We start from the raw sequence: 19,404 nt of genomic DNA, 5'->3' as shown, positions 1-19,404 counted from the left end.
ATTCCCAAATTATGCTGCAACAAAATAGGCAATAGAGTCTTCAAGCACATAAAAACGTAGGGCCCAAGCCCAAAAACCTCTAAAAAAATCTATAAATAATATACTCTATATTCTCAATCATTTTACGTTCGAAGAGAGAACTTCATCTGTTAATCACACAAATCTTGATTTTTAGAAGTTGTTGGAGTGAGTTGTCTACTCTAATTAGCTAACTAATCACAAGATCCCTTCAAATCGGCTAGATACCATTTATTTGGCTACATCAATATTAAAAAATTCTATGCAGCTCTGGATAGTATAGAGAATTCATTTATGTACGACAGAGAAAAACTTCAAATTCAAACTACATTAATTATATGTGTGTGTGTGTGTGTGTGGATGTATGCGCATGCACGCGTTTGTAAGATAACAACAGTGCTTAATTATCATTATCAGATGAAATCGCGAGAAGTTCATTTCTGTTGGGCATTAAAGAGCTAACCGGAACGTGACTGCAGAAGCCGGCTGCATGTGGCGCATTTAGGTGTTGTAGGGCGAACGAGAGAGACTTGAACTGGGAAGTAGCTCAGATTTTAAATTGCCGTAACTTGGAATATTAGCCTTTGATGTTGATGGAGCTATCCTCAAAATACGATTCACACACAATTTAAAATGATAAAGATTAGAAGTCTCTTATTTGTTCACTAGCTAAAAATTATTACTTTTTATACTAAAAATATTACTTATTTTTTTGTGAATATAAACAGAATTGACTCATCTCATGAATAAAATATAAGTGAGATCGTCTCACAAAAACTAGTGATTTTTCTCCTACTCACCTCCATCAATTGGTTCAAACCCATATCTCTTTTTGTAGGAAAAGACAATTATATAAGATTTAAAATCTACTGTCCAGTAATAACAACGATTATCCAGATTATAAATCGAATTCTGTGGAATCAAATTTGTGTACTTCGATATTAAAAAGATGATAGAGATGTAATATATAATTAATACGAACTGATTGATTTGATTTATTTTATTTAAAACAAAAAACAAAGATTTTGTACTGTTCATTAAAAACTACTGTTGTCATGTCTCTGTCTGGTCAATTTCCTTGCCAACTAGAGGAGGCCGCAAAATCTCTCCAACCTAGCTAATAAATTCATGCAATCTACGATTCACCTCTTTCAACTTAATTCTCATTAAACACACATCCCCTTCTCCAAACTCAAATCTCCGCCGCCGGGAAGCCGCCGTTGCTCTATCACCAACTGTTAGCTGAAAAAGTCCCGATGGGAAGCTGCATTAGCACCAACCTCACCTCAGTAGTTCCGAAGACAGTGAAGACACATTGCAAATCGAAATCAAAAAGAACCAGAAAACAATTCCGTGGCACTGGCAGCGGCGAGGCTAGCAGCATATCCCCGCCACACACTGTACCATTTTCAGATGAAGAAACAGTCAAAGAAGTCCTCTCCGAAATCCCCACCGTTGCTAAACAACTGTCACCTTTACCCGAACAAAACGAAACTCCGTTCAGTAAGGCCGCCCATTTTTTGACAGATTTTTCCAAGATTCCATATGAAAAGCACCCAGAAGGTACCGTCACGAAGCAACCCTGCGTGGCGTTCGGGGGTAACGAGCTCCCGGAGGAGATGCCTGAGATCTGCAGCACCCGTGGTTGCGGTGTTGGTGGTTTGGAAAAGATTAAGGAGAAGAGAAAAAAGAAGAGCAATGGAAACGATATAGTCCGCGACGTATACCAGAAGTCTCCGGCGAGGCTCAAGAACCGTCCCTCCAGCGAGGTGAAGAGGGAAAAGACGTTGGGGAAATCTCAGGGTCGGGCGACCGAATCTTCAGTGGATCGTTCAAGACCCGGATCCATATCTTCGTCCGGGCATGGAAAGAGAAAGGACATCGGTGAAATCTCCGGAAGACGGTCAAGGTCTCCGGTGAGCCGAACGTACGACTGTTCGTCGAAAACTGATCTAGGTCGGAGCCCATCATCCAGAAGATTGGGAAAATCTCTTGGACGGGTCGGATCCGGGTTGGGGGATAGACTCCGGAAGGTGGACGAAGGGAAAGAGAGTGGTGGAGACAAGTCACTGACCAGTAATGAGATGCTTGAAAACCCAGTTGTATCCCTGGAATGTTTTATATTTCTCTAGTGTAAGGGGTGTGTAGGGATTGTAAATTTTAGCTTAGTGATGGCTATTTTGGTCTTTAAACTTGTCTTACTCCAAGAATTGTGGTTTATGAAACAGTGAAAGTCATAGGTCGTGTTCTTTTTTAAAACAAAAGGTTGTGATTTTTTAAGTATGGACAGGTACAAGCACATGTCGAATTGTGATATATGTGTTGACATTTAAAATAAATATTTCTAGTTTTTGTATCATATCTTTTTTTAATTAAATGAGGTATATATGAAATGAATTTCAAATGATTTTTAATTTTTTAATATATATATATATATATATATACAATTAAGGAAAAAACTTGAAATAACTTTTTCTCCGAACTTTTTTCTTCTTCCGACTTCTATCACTGCTACTTCATCTAAATCATAAACGTTTAGGTATTGTTCAGTTCGCATGTATCATAATTTGTACAAAGTTGTTGCGGGTATCATCGTGGTATCTTAGAAATAATTGTTCATATTTAACATCGGTGCATCGTAGGAGGGGAAAAGTATACTTTAAGAAAACTGTAATATATTATAGACTTCGATTTGGTTTCGTTTTCTTTCAATTTTATTTCTGCAAGATCGGTATGCATTTGTTCAAATATTATATGAAGTCTAATTTCTTTATTATTAATTGTATTTTAATTGACAATTGTAACACTTGTTCATCTATAATCATATTTCGAATATTATCCTCATTTCCCTAAAAAAAAAAAAACTTTAAACATATTTGGTTTTTGAAATATTCATTACATGATTTGTCTTTCAAATATAAGTAGTGGTTCGAATGACTCGAATGGACCAAAAATCACACTCTTTAATTCTTAAGTCATTGCTCCTACTACTGCGATGCCAGCAAACCATGCTGACAAATCAGAGAAATTCGATGGGTCGGATTTCAATAGGTGGCAGTAGAAGATGTTATCTTACTACCTTGAAATTGCCAAGGTTTCTGACTGATGCTCTGGACCCTGTTGAGGACGAGAGAGATATGCAGAATGTTATTGTTGCTGATATATAACACCATTCAGATTTATCGTGTAGATATTATGTAATGAATTGCTTTGTTGATTCATTATATAATGTGTAGTTAAAAGAAACCGACTCGAGATTTGTGGAATCTCTGGATCGAGAATATAAAACATAATATGCAGGGACCAAGATATTTATCGTTGGCCGATTATTGGACTACAAGATGCTGGAATCCAAAACAGTGATCAGTCATTTTCAAGAACACCAAGTGATCTTGCATGATATTCATGCAAAGGCGTGATGTTGAATGAAACTTTTCAATTGGCAACCATCATTGAAAAATTGTCTCTGGCTTGGAAGATTTAAAAAAGTATCTGAAACATAAACGAAAAGAGATGAATATTGAAGAACTGGTTGATAGGCTTCATATTAAATAAAACAACAAAGTATCTGAGATAAGGTTTTTCAATCTTTCTATGGTTAAATTCAACATCTTTGAGCATAGACAGAGCTCGAAAGTAAAGAAATTGATTATGTCATATGGTATCAGTAACAAGTTGGGACCCAAGAAAAATGTATTCGAGAAAAAATTCCAATGAAAATGTTCAATTGTGGTTATCTGAGTCACAGAGCTCCTGAATGCAAGAAACCAAAAAAACAATAGATAAATAAATATGGTTGAGGTCATGTCTCAAAAGGTTTCTAATATGAAATCTATGTGATGTTATTTCTGAAGTGAACTTGGTGGGTTCAAACCTATAAGAATGGTATATTGATATAGGTGTTACTCACCATGTGCTCTGATAAGGAGATGTTGGCGAATCTTGATGAATTCGAGAATTGTGAAAAAGTGTACATGGGGAACTCTGCTACATCTTATATCAAGGGTCAAGCCAAAGTGATCTTGAAAATGACTTCTGGGGAAAATTGACTTCAACAATGTGTTGTGAATCATTATTTGAAAAAAAAATGATGAATGCATTGTTGTTGAGTTCTGGTTTACCAGAGAACATGTGAGGCGAAACTATTTTAACAGTTGATTACCTTTTAAATAAAGTGTCTAGAAAGAAATAAAATAAAAGTCCACATGAGTTATGGAAATGAAGAACACCATCAACTTGCGAGTGTGAGGGTGTCTTGCCAAAGTGACAATATCGGCTCCGAAGAAGGTAAAAATAGGACAAAAAATTGTTGATTGCATTTTCATTAGATATGTACAAAACAGTAGTGCTTATCGTTTTTTGATATTGAATATCAAATACATGATATCCACAAAAATACAATAATGGGATCAAAAAATGCCTCGTTTTATGAACGTGTTTCAATAAAAATGTAAAGAAGAATCAAGTTCCTCTAAAACATCATATGAGACAATGGAAAACGAACAAGAAATTCATAATGAGGTTGAACCCAAACATACTAAGAGAGCTAGGGTGGAAAAATCCTTTGGTCCGGATTTTTTTTACTTTCATGTTAGTAATCAAGGATTACCGTCAACATGAAAAACTTGAATACTTTGACAGTTATTCTCCGGTAACGAGAATAACATCAATTCGAGTGATACTTGCAATGACCACTTTGTGGAATCTTGAAGCACACCAAATAAATGTAAAAACAGTTTTTCTAAATGGAGATTTAGAAAAGAAAATTTACATGAAATAATCTGAAGGTTTTTCTGCGCATGGACATGAAAACAAGGTTTGTAAACTGGTGAAATCTTTGTAATGCTTAAAAAAAGCACCAAACCAATGGTGCAAGAAATTCGATAAAGTCGTGATAGACAGTGAATTTAAGATCAGTGAGTGCGATAAATGTGTATATGTTAAAGACACTGAAAATGCATATGTTATGTTATGTTATGTTTTTACGTAGATAACATGCTTATCATTAGGAGCAATGATAAGATGATTAAATCCACAAAAAAGTTGTTGAACTCAAGATTTGATATGAAAGACATGAGATTAGCTCATGCGATTCGTGGAATTAAAATCCACATAATCTCATAAGGACTTCTTCTAAGCCATTATGTTGACAAAATTCTTGAGAAATTCAACAAGAATGATTCTGCATTTGCTATAACTCCGATATATTTTAATCATTATCTATCGAAGAATCAAAGTGAAAGTGCGTCTTAATTAGAATACTCTCGGGTCATTGGAAGTTTGATGTACTTAATGAGTTGTACAAGATCAGACGTCGCCTGGTAGTGAGCAAATTGAGTATATTCACGAGTAATCCAGGAACTGAACATTGAAAAGCAATTGTGATATTTCTAAGGTACACTCGTGATTATGGAATGCAGTATATCATATATCATGCTGTAATTGGAGGATAAAGCGATGCGAACTGGATATCTGATATGAAATACTCAGAGTCTACTAATGGATTTCTATTCACACTAAGAGGTGCAAAAATTGCATGGAAATATTCTAACCAGACTTTAATAGTCAGATCTATTTGAATTTATAACCCTTGAAAAATGTGATGAAGATGATGAATGGTTAAATCTATTCTTAGAAGATATTCCTGGATGGGAAAAACATATGTTGACTATATGTATTTATTGTGATAGCCAATCTGCAATTGAAATAGTACAAACCAATATGTATAACGATAAGTCTAGACATATACATCGTAAACATAATATCATATGACAACTACTCTCAACTGGAATTATCTTTGCTGATTGTGTAAAGTCAAAGGATAATCTAGCGGATCCACTTACCAAAGGGTTAAACAGAGAGTTGGTTGTGCAACCATCTACAGGAATTAGACCGAAGCCTTAGAATAAATTGGTGCGCAGGAAAACCCAACATATGCTGATTGGAGATCACAAGAACCATGTTCAACGGGGCAACCTAATTGAACTAATTTGGTGAATCACTATGGGGGAGTTATCCATCATCCATTCCTAAGTTGAAACAGTGAATTTGGAGGATAATTATATGACTTGTGATGATTTTTATGTGTCAATAATTGAGCGGAACAATATTGATTATTCTTAATTTTGAATCAGCTATTTGAGAGAGAAGCGGAGTTGCTTCAAACGAATTGCATGGCTCAATTCTAGATCCTCTCGCAGAACCAGGTGTGTGTTCATTGCCATAAAGAACAAAATTGTGAGAATTGAACTATATCAGGGAGAATATTGTGTGAAGTATTTTTTAATTTACACAGAATGCATAACAGTTCAAGGACATCACGTCCAATGTCAGCTAGTAAATAAAAGTACTTTCATAAGGAAATGTTCAAAGGGTCACAATTACATATCATATGAAAGATTCAACTCTTGAACTTTTATCACGATAATTTCCATATATCTTTAAATTCTTATTCATATGGGAATTGTTGATTTTTTTTTTTTTATAGTGAATGAAAATTAAATAGCTCATATAGAGGGCTTTGAACCATATCTTTTTTGATTAAATGAGATGTATATATATATATATTAAGTTTCAAATGACATTTGGCTTTCTGAAATATCAAATAACTTTTACTTTTTTGAAATATTATATAACATTTGCTTTTCTGAAAAAACAAATGATTTTTGATTTTCTGAGAGGCCAAATAACATTTTCTGAAAAATTAAATCACATTTGTTTTTCTGGAATGTCAAAACATTTGACATTCTGAAATGTCAACCTTTTTCTTATATTTATTCATATCCTCCTCATTTTCAAAAAAAACTTGAAAAAACTTTATGTCTGAACTTTCTTCGCCTCTTGATTTCTATCATTGCAATTTCTTCTAAATCGTGATAAAATTCAAGTAATGTTCATCTCTCTCGTATCAAACTTTTTGCTGAGTTTTTGCAGATATCACCGTTGCATCCTTGTAAACAATCATCCACAATAAACCTCCGAGCACCATAGGAGGAGACGAATATATTTTAAGGAAACTGTAACATATTACATGTCTCAGTTTGATATCTTTTTCTTTTAATTTTATCTTTGCATGATCGGTATGCATTGATTCAATTATTATATGAAGTCTAATTTATTTTATTATTAATTGTAATTTACAATTGTAACATTGGTTCATCTATAATCAATATTTCGAATATTATGCTTAAAAGCTCTTGATTAATCATAGAAAGGTGTAACTAATTTAATAAAAATCCAATCGAATGAGTCAGGAGCCAAGAAGCTCAAGCTCAAGCTCAATCTTATGGCTCTGATCTACAGTCTACGTGTATCGCAGACATTTTCAAATATGAATATTGGAAGCAGGAGTAAATGAACAAAAATGGATAGGATTTGAATGAGTTTATTGTCAATTCCAGAACAAGACAGTGAAGTCCACTTCATTTGAAACGACATTTGCGCTTTCTACCAAGAACTTCCACCTCAACCGGCTAAATGTTATACCAAATACTTGCACCTTTTTAGTTTCGAAATATCTTATAAACAAAACAAACGAAAAGCGCAAATAGCTAGATACAAAAAGTCTTGGAACCCGACTAGATTCAATGCTATATACAATTTTAGAAACACTAGTCAAGTGCTAGTTTATAGATTATATACGTGACATCAATTCATCTTATCATAAAGTTCAAGTTGGGCTCAGTGTCTAAAGATATCCACATTCTGCATACTGGCACGATGTTTTCAGGTAGAAATCAGCAAAAATGCAATACTTTATAGTCGTTCCTGTCGATGGGAAGGCCATGAAACGTGCTCTGGAGGCAATGGAACAGGGGCAGGATTTGCAATGAACTTTGGAACACTGTCACCGGGCATCACAACAGAAATAACTTTGGGTTGGATAGATATCTGAAATCCCAACAAAATTTAGATGAGAGTTATAAAAGAGAAATGAATGGTTTTAATTTGGTGCTTAGAAGCAGCACCTTCGGGCAAAAACCATCCACGCTGTATCCCTTGGTGATACTTCCTCTACATCATATGTAAATTTCCCTCCCCATTATAACACCACCTTAAAATAAGGACTGATCAAACCAAAAGCGGACCAGTCAGCCCTGATTATTGAGCTTAATTGCAGATGCATGTTACCTAAAGCCTAAATCTCAGCTGAAGTCATAATCCCAGGACATAAAACTTTGCATCCTTGCGCATGTTGTCCAACGTAAAGACAAGGCAGTTCCTTTCAAGGCATCATATCTTACTAAACTCACATGTAAACACTCGTGGGAACATACATAGTTGTTGAAGCTATTCAAGGGCTTCTTTGTATGATATGATAAAGGTGAATGGAAGGAAATAGCTGAACGGAGAAACAATGAAATTCCCAGGATATGGACCAATTACATCAATCATAAACAGCGATGATGGGCACTGGGCCAAGAGCAGATTATATACATCGTCGAGACTGATCCCCAGAACAAAGAACCATAGTCAGGCTGATCGATCATAGCTTCAGGTATACTGTATCAATCCTACCTCTGAACATTTAGCATGTTCGCATTGAGACGATGCAACAACAAATGTAGTACAAGACTTGAAATGGAAATCTAGACCAATCGACCAGCAAAACAATTTCATGGAAAGGCTGTTTCTGTGTATGTTTTGCAGAGCTCTGATATTACCAAGACTTTTTCTAAAACCAGATCTCACCAATCCTAAAGTTGCCTAAATTTTCCATATTTACTTAAAGTTTACTCTTATCTAATTTTGTTCTAGGCAATAGCTTACCAAATACCGATCAACAACCAGGTTTAAAGGGGAAAAAAGGGCATATTATTCCCGAATTCCACTAGATAGAGCTATAGCAAAACTACGCCAATCAGAACCTACACATTTCAGGATATTCGCACGCGCACTTGGTTTTCGAAAATTCTGGGCCTCATGGGACCTATAGAGTCTGGAAACAAATTCCTCAAAAACAATAGCACTGCATGTGTTATATATATCATAGTGTCCTTGTGGGTCCGAACAAAGACCACTCAAAGGAAATATACAAGTTGCTTCACTCAACTCTGATTTCAATATAATTTATTTGGATTTTTTCCCCTCCACACTTCAGTCAATGAAAAAGAGAATGCAGGTTGGGAAACAGAAAAAACGTGAAGAAAAACTAACTTTAAAAAAGAAGCAATGTTGTCAAATAGATAACGTAGGAAAAGGGAAGAAAAAGGAAACTAGAAACGACTTTCTGTAGTAATAGCAATCATCACCAGACAATTGCCACAATTTGTCATCGGAAGTGTCAAACATACCGAGCTAATCACCAATATGGCAAAAACAGAGTGAAACGAATAAGAAACTTACTTTAGGAGAATTAGAGCGGACCTTAGAATTTAAGCCTCGGACATGACTTTGCGCCTCAACGTCGGAAAGTCCCCGGCGGCCACCACTGGGTGGCGAGTCCTCTGGTGAGGTCGTTCTAATAAACTTTTCAAATATGGCCATCACAATAAACATGGAAATGAGAATAGCCGTGGCAACAAACCCAAAAGAAACTGCATTCACAGAATTATCAAAATGCGTCAGATGCTCATCTCTCTGCAAGTACAACGGCGCACCACTAGGCGCCAGCGGCAGCTGCCATTCCCCGAAACCCTCTCCTTCACTTCCCATATAGGAACGTAAACTCCGCTTCAAGTATTTCGCCTCGCACAAGAGTTAAGCTTCAGCACATTCAACACAGAGTAATTCCCAGCAAGATTCAAGCTTTACCATCTTAAAAATTAAAACAATGGATTTTTGTGGGCAAAGCATACCCGAAAACACACTCTTTCAACAGACAATCGGGACAGTTTAAGAAGACGGGAGGAAGCTTTTCCAGGGGGCATGAACACGCATTCTATGAAAGCACGAGTCGTTTCAAATCGTGGTGATGCGCAAGATTCTTTGACTGGACAAAGACAGAGGGGAAGAGTAGCAACATGGGTGACTTAAATCTTTGGAAAGAGGCGGAGATTGGAAAAAAAAAGTGAAGCTTTGGGATTTGGAGCTTAGAGGTGAAATCGATTGCCTCAAGTCTTCAATGAAGGATTGGGAAACAGCGTACCTCTGATGCTGCCGCCGCCGCCGCGTTTTTTGACATCTGCCTAAGTTTTGCATTGCAACTCCCTAGCATTTATAATATAATTGAATAATAATAAATTTTCTATATTTATTTTTAATTTTTTAAAAAAAATCATTAAAGAGTTTAATTAATCAAGTCCTCAAGCTCGTACAAATTTTATTATGCTTATAAAATATTAAATAAAATTAATTTGTGAGCTATTTGAATTAACTTTATTGCTATAATACATGCTTTTTGCTTTACTGTAAATTTCTGGGTTTTAATTATTTCATAATGATTATTTTTTATTATTAGGAATTGTTGTAGACTCGAAGCATATCCAAAAATCTATTATTCACATTGAAATTCTTTTTTCTTTTAGAATAAATAATTTAGATTGTGTAATTAAAATATGTATCAAGTTCTTAAAAAGGTAAAGAGTGGGTTTCATGTGAGACCGTCTCACGGATCTTAATATGTGAGATTGGTCAACCCTACCCATATTCACCATAAAAAGTAATACTCTTAGCATAAAAAGTAATACTTTTTCATGGATGACCCAAATAAGATATCCGTCTCACAAATACGACCCGTGAGATCGTCTCACACAAGTTTTTGCCAAAAGTAAATACTAGTATTAAGGTTAATTATTTGTATAACAAGGTGGTTATAGTTTGGTTTTGTTTGATTTAGATAAGTAATACTTTTTCATGGATGACTCAAATAAGATATCCGTCTCATAAATACGACCCGTGAGATCGTCTCACACAAGTTTTTGCCAAAGGTAAATACTAGTATTAAGGTTAATTATTTGTATAACAAGGTGGTTATAGTTTGGTTTTGTTTGATTTAGATAATAAATACACAATATAATTTAAATATTAGGGTATCACTATCCATGTCATTTATAACATGGTAGATATACGTTAGAAAATAGACAAAATGATATTTTGAATTAGAGTTTTAATCATGTAAGTTAAGTTATATTTTGATTTTTTGTCGGAATATTGATGTGACCGGCGCAATAAATTTGGTCACTGATTTAAACGGATACTAAAACCGGTCTCAAACAATTAGCTACCAAATTGTTTTATACCAAGAAAATGGGTCTGTAGTCGGCATCAAGAAGTGTGGAATGAGTTCATGCAATTGAGATATTCTAATGCAAATAAAGTAGAGTCGATTGTCAATTACAAGTTAGCTCAAACGTTCTATAATTGCGCAACATAATTGGTGATGACATCATCAATTGCACATATTTTGTTCTAAACTTGATATAAACAATAAATTGTAAAACATCCCAATACACATAAATTTATTGAACTAAAAAAATTTGAAATTTTTGTTAGTGTTTTAATGATGATGGAAGATTGGTTATAGCTAAGTCTCGAATCTATTATTTTTGTAAGATCTAATGTTGTCGTTTTATCAAAAATTATAATTTGTGATAATGATAAAATTTAAATATTTTAAACAGTATAACACATTAAACGTCAATGTCAAATCAAATGTAAGCTATGAGTTATCAGTGGGGTTAGTTTTATTTTATTTTATTTTTTTGGATTGCCAAAAATAAAAGCAAATTAGGTTAAGTTGGTCGATTTGGAGACAAAAGAAAACAAAATTATGGATTTGATTTATCGAAGGAACCAGCGAACATTTGTGGCCCCAAAAAGCATGCAAAATCACATTCTTGAAAAATAAAAGCAAATTAGGTCAAATGTTTTTCAGTTTTTAACAAATTAAATGTTTGGAAATTGTGTTTAAAAGTTGATAAACACTTAAAATAAGTTCTTACAAACATTATCGTAGCTGCAAACTAATCGAATTCTATTTTTATTTATACTCAAACTCAAATTTTACTAATTTGAACTTTTTGATTTTATCCAATATTATCAAATAATTGATTTTACCATACTCATACGGACCTTTTCAAAAGTTAAAATTTTACTCATTCCCTCAAGTGGAAGTACAAATCTTAATGATGGATGAAGTTCATGAAGAGAAAGTTGATAGAAAAACAAATAATCAGATTTTAATAAATAAGGTGTTTACTGTGTTAACAATAGCAGAATACATTCCTTTTTTAAAATACGCTTTAGAAATTTTTTGAATATATTAATATTTTCAAAAGTAGATTCTTGAGTAATTTTCTCGAGAATATGTAACGTGTGAATTAATTGTATATATTTTTTAAAATAAAACTTTATCGAATTCGAATATATTTATGATTTATAATTCGAACTCAGCTTCATTGATTATATAAAATTCAAAACTAAATAAAATATTTAGTTTTATTTATTTAAAAAATAAAAATAAATAAATCGTTAATTTTGATTAAAATAATCAACATCCAGCCGACACATCAACTCCCCCAAAATTGCCGGACTTCTGCGGTTTCCACCCACAAACGAGACAATGTCTAGTAGGAATCGTTCCTCAATCAACGGCACAGATTCCTTTATAAGTTTTCTGAGCCGTAGATCAGATAATCAAATTACAGCGTACGAGTCAAAAAAATAGGCTGCCGCGAGAGTAGTGTAAAAAAAATGAAAAAAGAAAAAAAAAATGCTTGAGTGAGACAGGGAAAATAACTTTAATTTGTGACAAGGTCCCAAATATTAATTATTTTGCCTCTAAAAACCATGGATAAAAAGTGATAATGGAACACAAAATCAAAAGCAACTTCTCTTTTTTCCCCCACTTAAAAGAAAAAGGAAAAAATAAAGAAAAAGAAACATTTGACATAGCTATCTTCTAGGATTGTGATCATCGCCAATAAATTTCTAACCACTCTTAGGATGTTCTTGGATAGATCATTTAAACGAAGTGATTTGATTTGAGAATAAATTAGAAACTTGGCTTTGAAATGAGTAACAATCACGATGTCAATTGTAGGAGCAAATGTTTACCGTTTTATCAAACATGAGAACTTGTAGAGAGAGATTCTTGGATGCAATCATTGTCTTTACTGAATAGAGCAATCGAAACACGGTGTTTGAGTTATACGATTTAAAAGATTAATGTATTGTGTTTGAGCTGTAGTACGATGTAAAATATTAAAGTGTACTGTTACCACCAGATATTTTTTTTTCATAAACATCAAGTGTTCAGTTCTACTGAAGTCGTAAACCGATCAACACATAGCATAATAAATAATAAATTATTAAAGCGCAACCATAATTTCAAATATTTCCATTCAAGCACAGGAATTTCAAATCTTTCTATTCAAGCGCAACCATAAATTAAATCATTGTTGTTCGTTAAGTCACAAAAAGCGTATTAAGTTAATACAGTTTGTGTATTCCTGGCCTCAATAAACTATTTTCACAAAACACTGCCATTGCAGAACCTCTAATTACTTCTGCTCAGAGATTTGGTAGGTTCGGGTAATATCTTGTATTTCAAAACCAAGTTCGAATGTAGTTTGCTCATTTTGAACAATAAAATTGGGTCTGTTGGAAATTTCGTGTGGTTGCAGATTTATGGCAAGAAAGAGTGCAGGTGCTCATTGTGGCAGATGAAAGCAGTAATGAAGCAGATTCATTATGATGCTTAGAGTTACATGCAATTAAACCGCCAAAGCTCAGTTTTAGACAACAGGAAAGGAAGAAGCCATCAATCTTGTGGGTCAACTAATTCATAACAAACAATTTGAAAGACTTACAGTGCATGCATCCCTTTGTCATCTAAGTAAGGAGCTCAATTTATCGTAGTTAAAGTCCCGAACGACGAAGGACCCTTCTTCAGCAACACCCAAGCACGCACCAACGACCACATCGAGGACGAAATGCCGGCCAAGAAGAACTCTAGAAGCCGATGTGATTCCAGCCCATAACCCCACAATCACAACGAAATACTTCACAAACTCGGTCTCGGCGTCGATTTTCAAAAGGGCAACAAAAACTTGCCTCACGTGATCGGAATAAAAATAAAATAACGTGGCGATGAATGAGACTCGGGAGGAGTGGCCACTGAGAAAAGACCAATGGTCAACTGCAAAAGAAAGGAAAATGTTCTCGTTGTAAACAGGGCGGGGGCCCTGGATCAGGTGCTTGAGGAGGCCAATTAAGAGAAGGTCTAACAAGGATCCGAGTAAAAGGTTTGATAGAAGAAGATTGGCGGTGGTGGTGGTGGTTGTGAGGAGGAGAGAAAGAATGACGGGTAATAAGAGACGGCCGTCGCCGGATATTTATAGGGATTTGAGGAGTGGGAAGGGGATGATTGGATGGAAGGTGTAACTGTGGGGGGATGCGGTGGCATCGAGGTCGAGCCGAAGGCGAAGGAGGGTTCGCGTGGAGGTGCCGGCGGTGGCTTCGATGTTGTCATACTCCACATGCCGTTAGGTTCAATAACCCGATAAAATTTGGAGGGATCTAAATATCTAACGAGAAGAAGAGGCATTTGGATCGGATGCGAGTAGCTGTTCACTGTTGGCATTAATTTTATATTGTTTTCGTCTTGTAAACTTTTTTTTTCCTTTTTTTTTTTTACGAACATCTTGTAACCCATTTGAAATCCACATTGAAAACTTGATTTGGGCAGCTGAGCTCTTTGAAGCTAGCAAACCGGATCGTCAGCCCAATGGCAGGACAGACCTAGACAGATTTTAGTTATATTAGGCAGGTCAAGGTGGGATGACCTGCCGACCCACCATTTGGTGGGACAAGATGAGTTAAAAGAAATTGTCAACCCAACACACCTATTTAGTGGGATGGACTTGTCCATTTTGACAGCTCTAATTCTATGTTCAGGAAACACACAACAATTTACGTTAAACACGAACTACATTAATTATCAGAAAGCATCTAGTGTAACTGTGTAAGAGTTCAACTCTAAGTATCCAATAATCCACATTTACATAATCTTATGAGAGTCTATACAATAACCTTAAAAAAAAATAAAAAATCAAATGCTCCTAACACCAGCACATGATTTTATAAGTAGAGGAGTACGTAAATTCCCTTCGAATCATCTCACCTGCTTCCGACCATTTGGAGCTTTCATATATTTTCCGCACCACCAGGTGGGGAAACCTGAATTGTTCAGACAGCAGGATCTTCGAGCATAGCTGTAGAAAAATCATTGATTCGAGGATAAGAAACTTTCTCGTCTAGCTGGTTTTGCACCCATGTCAGTATTTTCAATAAGCTTGGAAGCTTAGGATCTGTTAAAATCAAAAGGATAACAGAATTAATTCCCCTCACTTTTCCTTATAATGCAGCAGCTTCGTGGCAAATGAGACAATTTTAACATTTTTTTTGTAACAATACCAAATGAAAACAATCTCAATAGTTATTCGTAGAATCATAGAAATATGAAATGTCAACAATGATAACAATGCAGAATTAAAGATCAAGAACACGCTCCATGAACACCCGAGCAAAAGGGTTTGGAGCATGGGAGTGGTTAATACCAACATGGGGAAGTTGAACTAGTTAAATTGCTGTAAAAATATTGAAAGACGTAAACTCACAAATAACTTAAATTATTGAAATTCTTGAGATGGGTGTCTGGTGCTGTTCTTTTAGAGTGAATGTAATATGGTAACGACTAAATTAATCCTCCGTTGGGAAAATTTTAGAAATACACTAGTCTTGCAGTCGCTGTACTCCAAAAATGGTGAATGGGTTTAGGGAATGATACATGCTTTGAAAAATGGAGATATTTTTCTCCACACATTGTCGGAAAAAAATAGAGACGAGGATTTTCATCTCCAAAAAAATACCAGGGCAAAAAGTTACCTAGTTTTCAGGATGCATCATCATGCACTTTTTATAACCGCTTAATAAAAATTAAAGAAAGGTAACATCATTAAAATTATTCCGAGAAAACTATTTTTTAAAAAAAACAAAAGGTCATCAGAGAGAAAAAAAAATGGCCATGCTTCAGTCTGTCCCAGCACCACTCTTTTGGCGAAACCATGGTTCTACAATTCACTAGGCGCTAGTCGGGCGTCAGACTAGTGCCTAGAGCCTAGGCCGCCTAGGCGAGGACTAGGCGTCAGTAGGCGGATTCCACGATATCAAGAGACTTGTAATGGTTCTTATACTAAATTTCAGCCTAAACTTTGTTAAAATCCAATTGACACCTGGTTCATTCCTCCTGCTTAAGGCGGATCATAATAATAGGCAATGCAAAAGAAATCAAAATAAAGAAAAAAATGAGTGTAATGCACATGGGCTATCCCGATTGGGCTTAAGTCCCCTCACGGTTATCCCTGGAAAGGCAAAAGCTCCAGTGCCTGGGCTAGATAAGTTCTATGAGTAATGGGTAACCGGGAAAGGCAAAAGCTCCAGTGCCTGGGCTAGATAAGTTCTATGAGTAATGGGTAATGGGATAACCGTGAGGGGACTTAAGCCCAATCGGGATAGCCCATGTGCATTACAATGAGGGTCTGGTTCGATTTTCTTATGTGTGTAGAAGTAAACAGACAATGAAGATGAGAGTGACATGTTAGGACAAGCGCAAGCCAACAAATCGTGGTTTTAATTGAGCTTTCAATTACAAAAAATTAAAAGCACGAGTCTATAATTCTTTCTTATGTCATGTTCTAGTTTAATTCGGCTTTCAAAAATTAAAAGCAAAAAAAAATTTCCCAAAAAAACTTTAAATGCCTAGGCCCGCCTTGAACCGCCTAGACCCGCCTAAGAGCGCCCTTGCCGCGTAAGCTGGCCGCCTAGAACCTTTTCGGTGCGGTCAAGTGGCGCCTAGGCGGCCGCCTAGCCCTAGTTTTAGAACACCGCGAAACAAACAAAAATATTAAATGGGCTCATTAGATCACCACGTGAAATAATCATCTCCCTTTACCTAGAGTCGTCAGTTCCTACAACGTAAAAAACGGCAAGGATTTACAATATTGAGCAGAGGTCACCAAGATCTCAAAACTTCATAAATTTGATGATATGTGTCAGACTGACCTTTTTCATGGCTTTGGCTGGTAAGGATGGCTGCATTCACTTCACTAGCAGTCTTAAGACGCTGTGATATATCTAACAGGTCACCCACGGGGCAGTTGTTGACATCTTCAAAAGCAAGCAACGCAACAGTTCTCTCCAACTCTTCTAGAAAGACTCTCTGAATCAATAAACAGCAGTTCTTAATGAGAATCAGTTTTTTTTTTTTTTAAAGGAACATTCTTTAAATATTTTTTTTCAAAAAAGGACCATTCTAACACTACAGCAAAATGTTTGGGAAAACATGACTGCAGGCACGCAGATTAAAATACACCTAGACAGAATCCTTAAAAAGTGCTGAAACTCTTTAGATCTACATCAAAACAAACAAATCATAAAAAGTACATTTTCCTCTCCTCTTGGAGCAAGTTCCTCTTGAGCAAACTCCAAAGCCTCTTCCACCTTTCCATTACGGATCAATTCTATCAACCGTTGCTGTTGGAGATGGAAAAACAGTTGGGGATTTGTGTCCAATATCTGCTTTCAAAAACATCTAAATTTATACTTGCACTATTAAAACCCGAAAAACAAGCTGTCAAATCAAGTTAGTGCAGCTAGTGTAATTGTATTTGATAAAATTTCAAGAGTAGACTGCATCAGAACTCCAGGTAGCGAACATGTCAACTTACCTTAATCATGAATTGCCAGATAAACTATCAGATTCCTCGTATATAATTGTGAAATTAAAACAAACAACTACGAACAAGGCATGAAGAAAATGATTGCATCGGATCCCAGGGAAGATCTTTACAACTGTCAAATATTATCATGTAGTTCACTGATTATGCGACCAAAAATACCAAAAAATATTAAAATCAAAATCTTGATCACGTAGCGTGGAAATTAACCGACCAAACAATTCCAAGTTGTTCTAGATTGTCAAAATTAAACAAATTTAATTCTCATGAAAACATCCAGAAGAAACCAAATAAAGATCAAACACACCTCGGGGTTCAAATCGTTAACTTTCTCAATAGCATCCTCCACATTACCACTTTGCACTGCCTTCTTCACTGCCATGCGGTCAGTGATGGTTGCAAGATCGATTTCTGCTGTATATTTCAATAAGGCGAATCAAATATATTTTTAGAAAACATGACTGCCACAAAATATGAAAAGATTTGCACAAAAAATTGTCACTTAAAAAAAATTGATAAAAGGATACGTTCAGTCCCAGATTCCATTCGGAATTTTTCAGCAGCCTCCACATAACCCTCGGTCACCAGAAAGTTCATCACCAATTTGTTCATATCCTCTTTTCTAACCTTGACATCACTGAGCCTCTTCTCCCATTCATCCCTAGTTATAACTTTCTTTGATGTAGTCTGCAAACATTAACCAATCTACCAAGTAAATACATTTAAAATAATCAAAATACCCAACAGAAAACAGGCATTTATCAGTGGTAAGATTAATAATTAATTAACCATGCGATTAGAAAAATATAAACCCTAAACCCAAAGGAAGAAAGATGAATTCCTCTAATCTTTCCGACTATGAACCCGTAAAGACGTATGCAACAAAGCATTATTCCGTACAACAAAAATTATTCATCATCAAGAATTTCATAATATCCAACGCCATAATCAATAAGCATTTCCAAATCAAATCAGACAAAGAATAAAAGTAAACAACAGAAAAAATAAATCTTGGCACACATATAGATCCGGATGATGGGTCGTAAACATAACTGCAAAAGTAAGTAAATACTACAAATCCATGATAAAATCTGCTCATAGTTGGAATACATTCGGGTTCAATAACGTGAAACAACATCATTATTCTTCGTTTTCAACTGGGTTTTGGCCACGGCGGAGGAGTCGTGGGATTTACCATGGCTTGGATATCAGCGAGTTGCTCAACAACGATCCAGAACAATGACATCAGCTTTTGCCTTCATAACCCCATCTAAAGATGTTAATCTTACCCTCCTTGATTTACCTTCCAGTAATCTAACTGGTTTACAACGGTGGATAGCGGACAGTTCTTGTATTTACCCAGTTAATTTGCTTAGTACGTCAACCATTTCCCTTTGTTTTATTTTGCAATATAAATAGTTGTAGGAATGTTATCGGATCAGATTGAACCGGTTTCGGATTATTATAAAGTAAAAGGGCCAAACCAATCCAATAGCATACTGGATTAAATTGGGATTCAAACCAAAAGCTTTTCAAAACGAAACGGGTTTCACCGGATTTGATAGAATTTGACTGGATTAGAAAAGTATAGGAGCTGGTTAAGATCGGATTGAAATCAAATATTTTTTTTTTATCTTCAATCCATATGCACCTGAATTTTTCATTTATCAAGCAACGTATTAGAAAATTAAATATATATTTTTTTGGT

The 19,404-nt window shown here is 35.4% G+C and overlaps 3 protein-coding genes and 1 pseudogene across 6 annotated transcripts; 1 reads left to right on the top strand and 3 right to left on the bottom strand.

The window, feature by feature from the left end:
- Positions 1 to 1,057: 1,057 nt before the first annotated feature.
- On the top strand, positions 1,058 to 2,362 carry LOC140981380 (uncharacterized). Its single transcript, XM_073447767.1, has one exon. The coding sequence runs from the start codon at positions 1,275 to 1,277 to the stop codon at positions 2,148 to 2,150; it is 876 nt and encodes a 291-aa protein (XP_073303868.1). The 5' UTR covers positions 1,058 to 1,274; the 3' UTR covers positions 2,151 to 2,362.
- A 5,155-nt stretch (positions 2,363 to 7,517) lies between these two features.
- On the bottom strand, positions 7,518 to 10,149 carry LOC140981786 (uncharacterized). 2 transcript variants are annotated; one of them, XM_073448249.1, is made up of 2 exons: positions 9,364 to 10,149; positions 7,518 to 7,908 (listed from the first exon to the last, which is right to left on the bottom strand). In XM_073448249.1, exons 1-2 carry the CDS (start codon positions 9,670 to 9,672, stop codon positions 7,774 to 7,776), a joined length of 444 nt encoding a protein of 147 aa, XP_073304350.1. In that variant the 5' UTR covers positions 9,673 to 10,149; the 3' UTR covers positions 7,518 to 7,773. The 2 variants fall into 2 exon arrangements, with proteins under 2 accessions (XP_073304350.1, XP_073304351.1); XM_073448250.1 differs by having other exon boundaries at positions 9,385 to 10,149.
- A 3,224-nt stretch (positions 10,150 to 13,373) lies between these two features.
- Positions 13,374 to 14,441, bottom strand: LOC140980773 (probable lipid phosphate phosphatase beta; annotated as a pseudogene).
- Positions 14,442 to 14,851: 410 nt separating this feature from the next.
- Positions 14,852 to 19,085, bottom strand: LOC140981521 (protein GID8 homolog). Of its 3 annotated transcripts, none has more exons than XM_073447943.1 (6): positions 18,892 to 19,085; positions 18,224 to 18,383; positions 18,004 to 18,110; positions 17,404 to 17,535; positions 17,023 to 17,179; positions 14,852 to 15,269 (listed from the first exon to the last, which is right to left on the bottom strand). In XM_073447943.1, exons 1-6 carry the CDS (start codon positions 18,940 to 18,942, stop codon positions 15,148 to 15,150), a joined length of 729 nt encoding a protein of 242 aa, XP_073304044.1. In that variant the 5' UTR covers positions 18,943 to 19,085; the 3' UTR covers positions 14,852 to 15,147. The 3 variants fall into 3 exon arrangements, with proteins under 3 accessions (XP_073304044.1, XP_073304043.1, XP_073304045.1); XM_073447942.1 differs by lacking the exon at positions 18,892 to 19,085 and adding an exon at positions 18,769 to 18,852; XM_073447944.1 differs by lacking the exon at positions 18,892 to 19,085 and adding an exon at positions 18,769 to 18,852 and having other exon boundaries at positions 14,852 to 15,173.
- Between the last annotated feature and the right edge of the window lie 319 nt (positions 19,086 to 19,404).

The sequence above is a fragment of the Primulina huaijiensis genome, chromosome 7 (assembly GCF_012295235.1).
Source record: "Primulina huaijiensis isolate GDHJ02 chromosome 7, ASM1229523v2, whole genome shotgun sequence".
NCBI classification, from domain to species: domain Eukaryota; kingdom Viridiplantae; phylum Streptophyta; class Magnoliopsida; order Lamiales; family Gesneriaceae; genus Primulina; species Primulina huaijiensis.
Note: the sequence above shows the minus strand (reverse complement) of the source record. Positions and strands in the feature narration are given on the sequence as shown.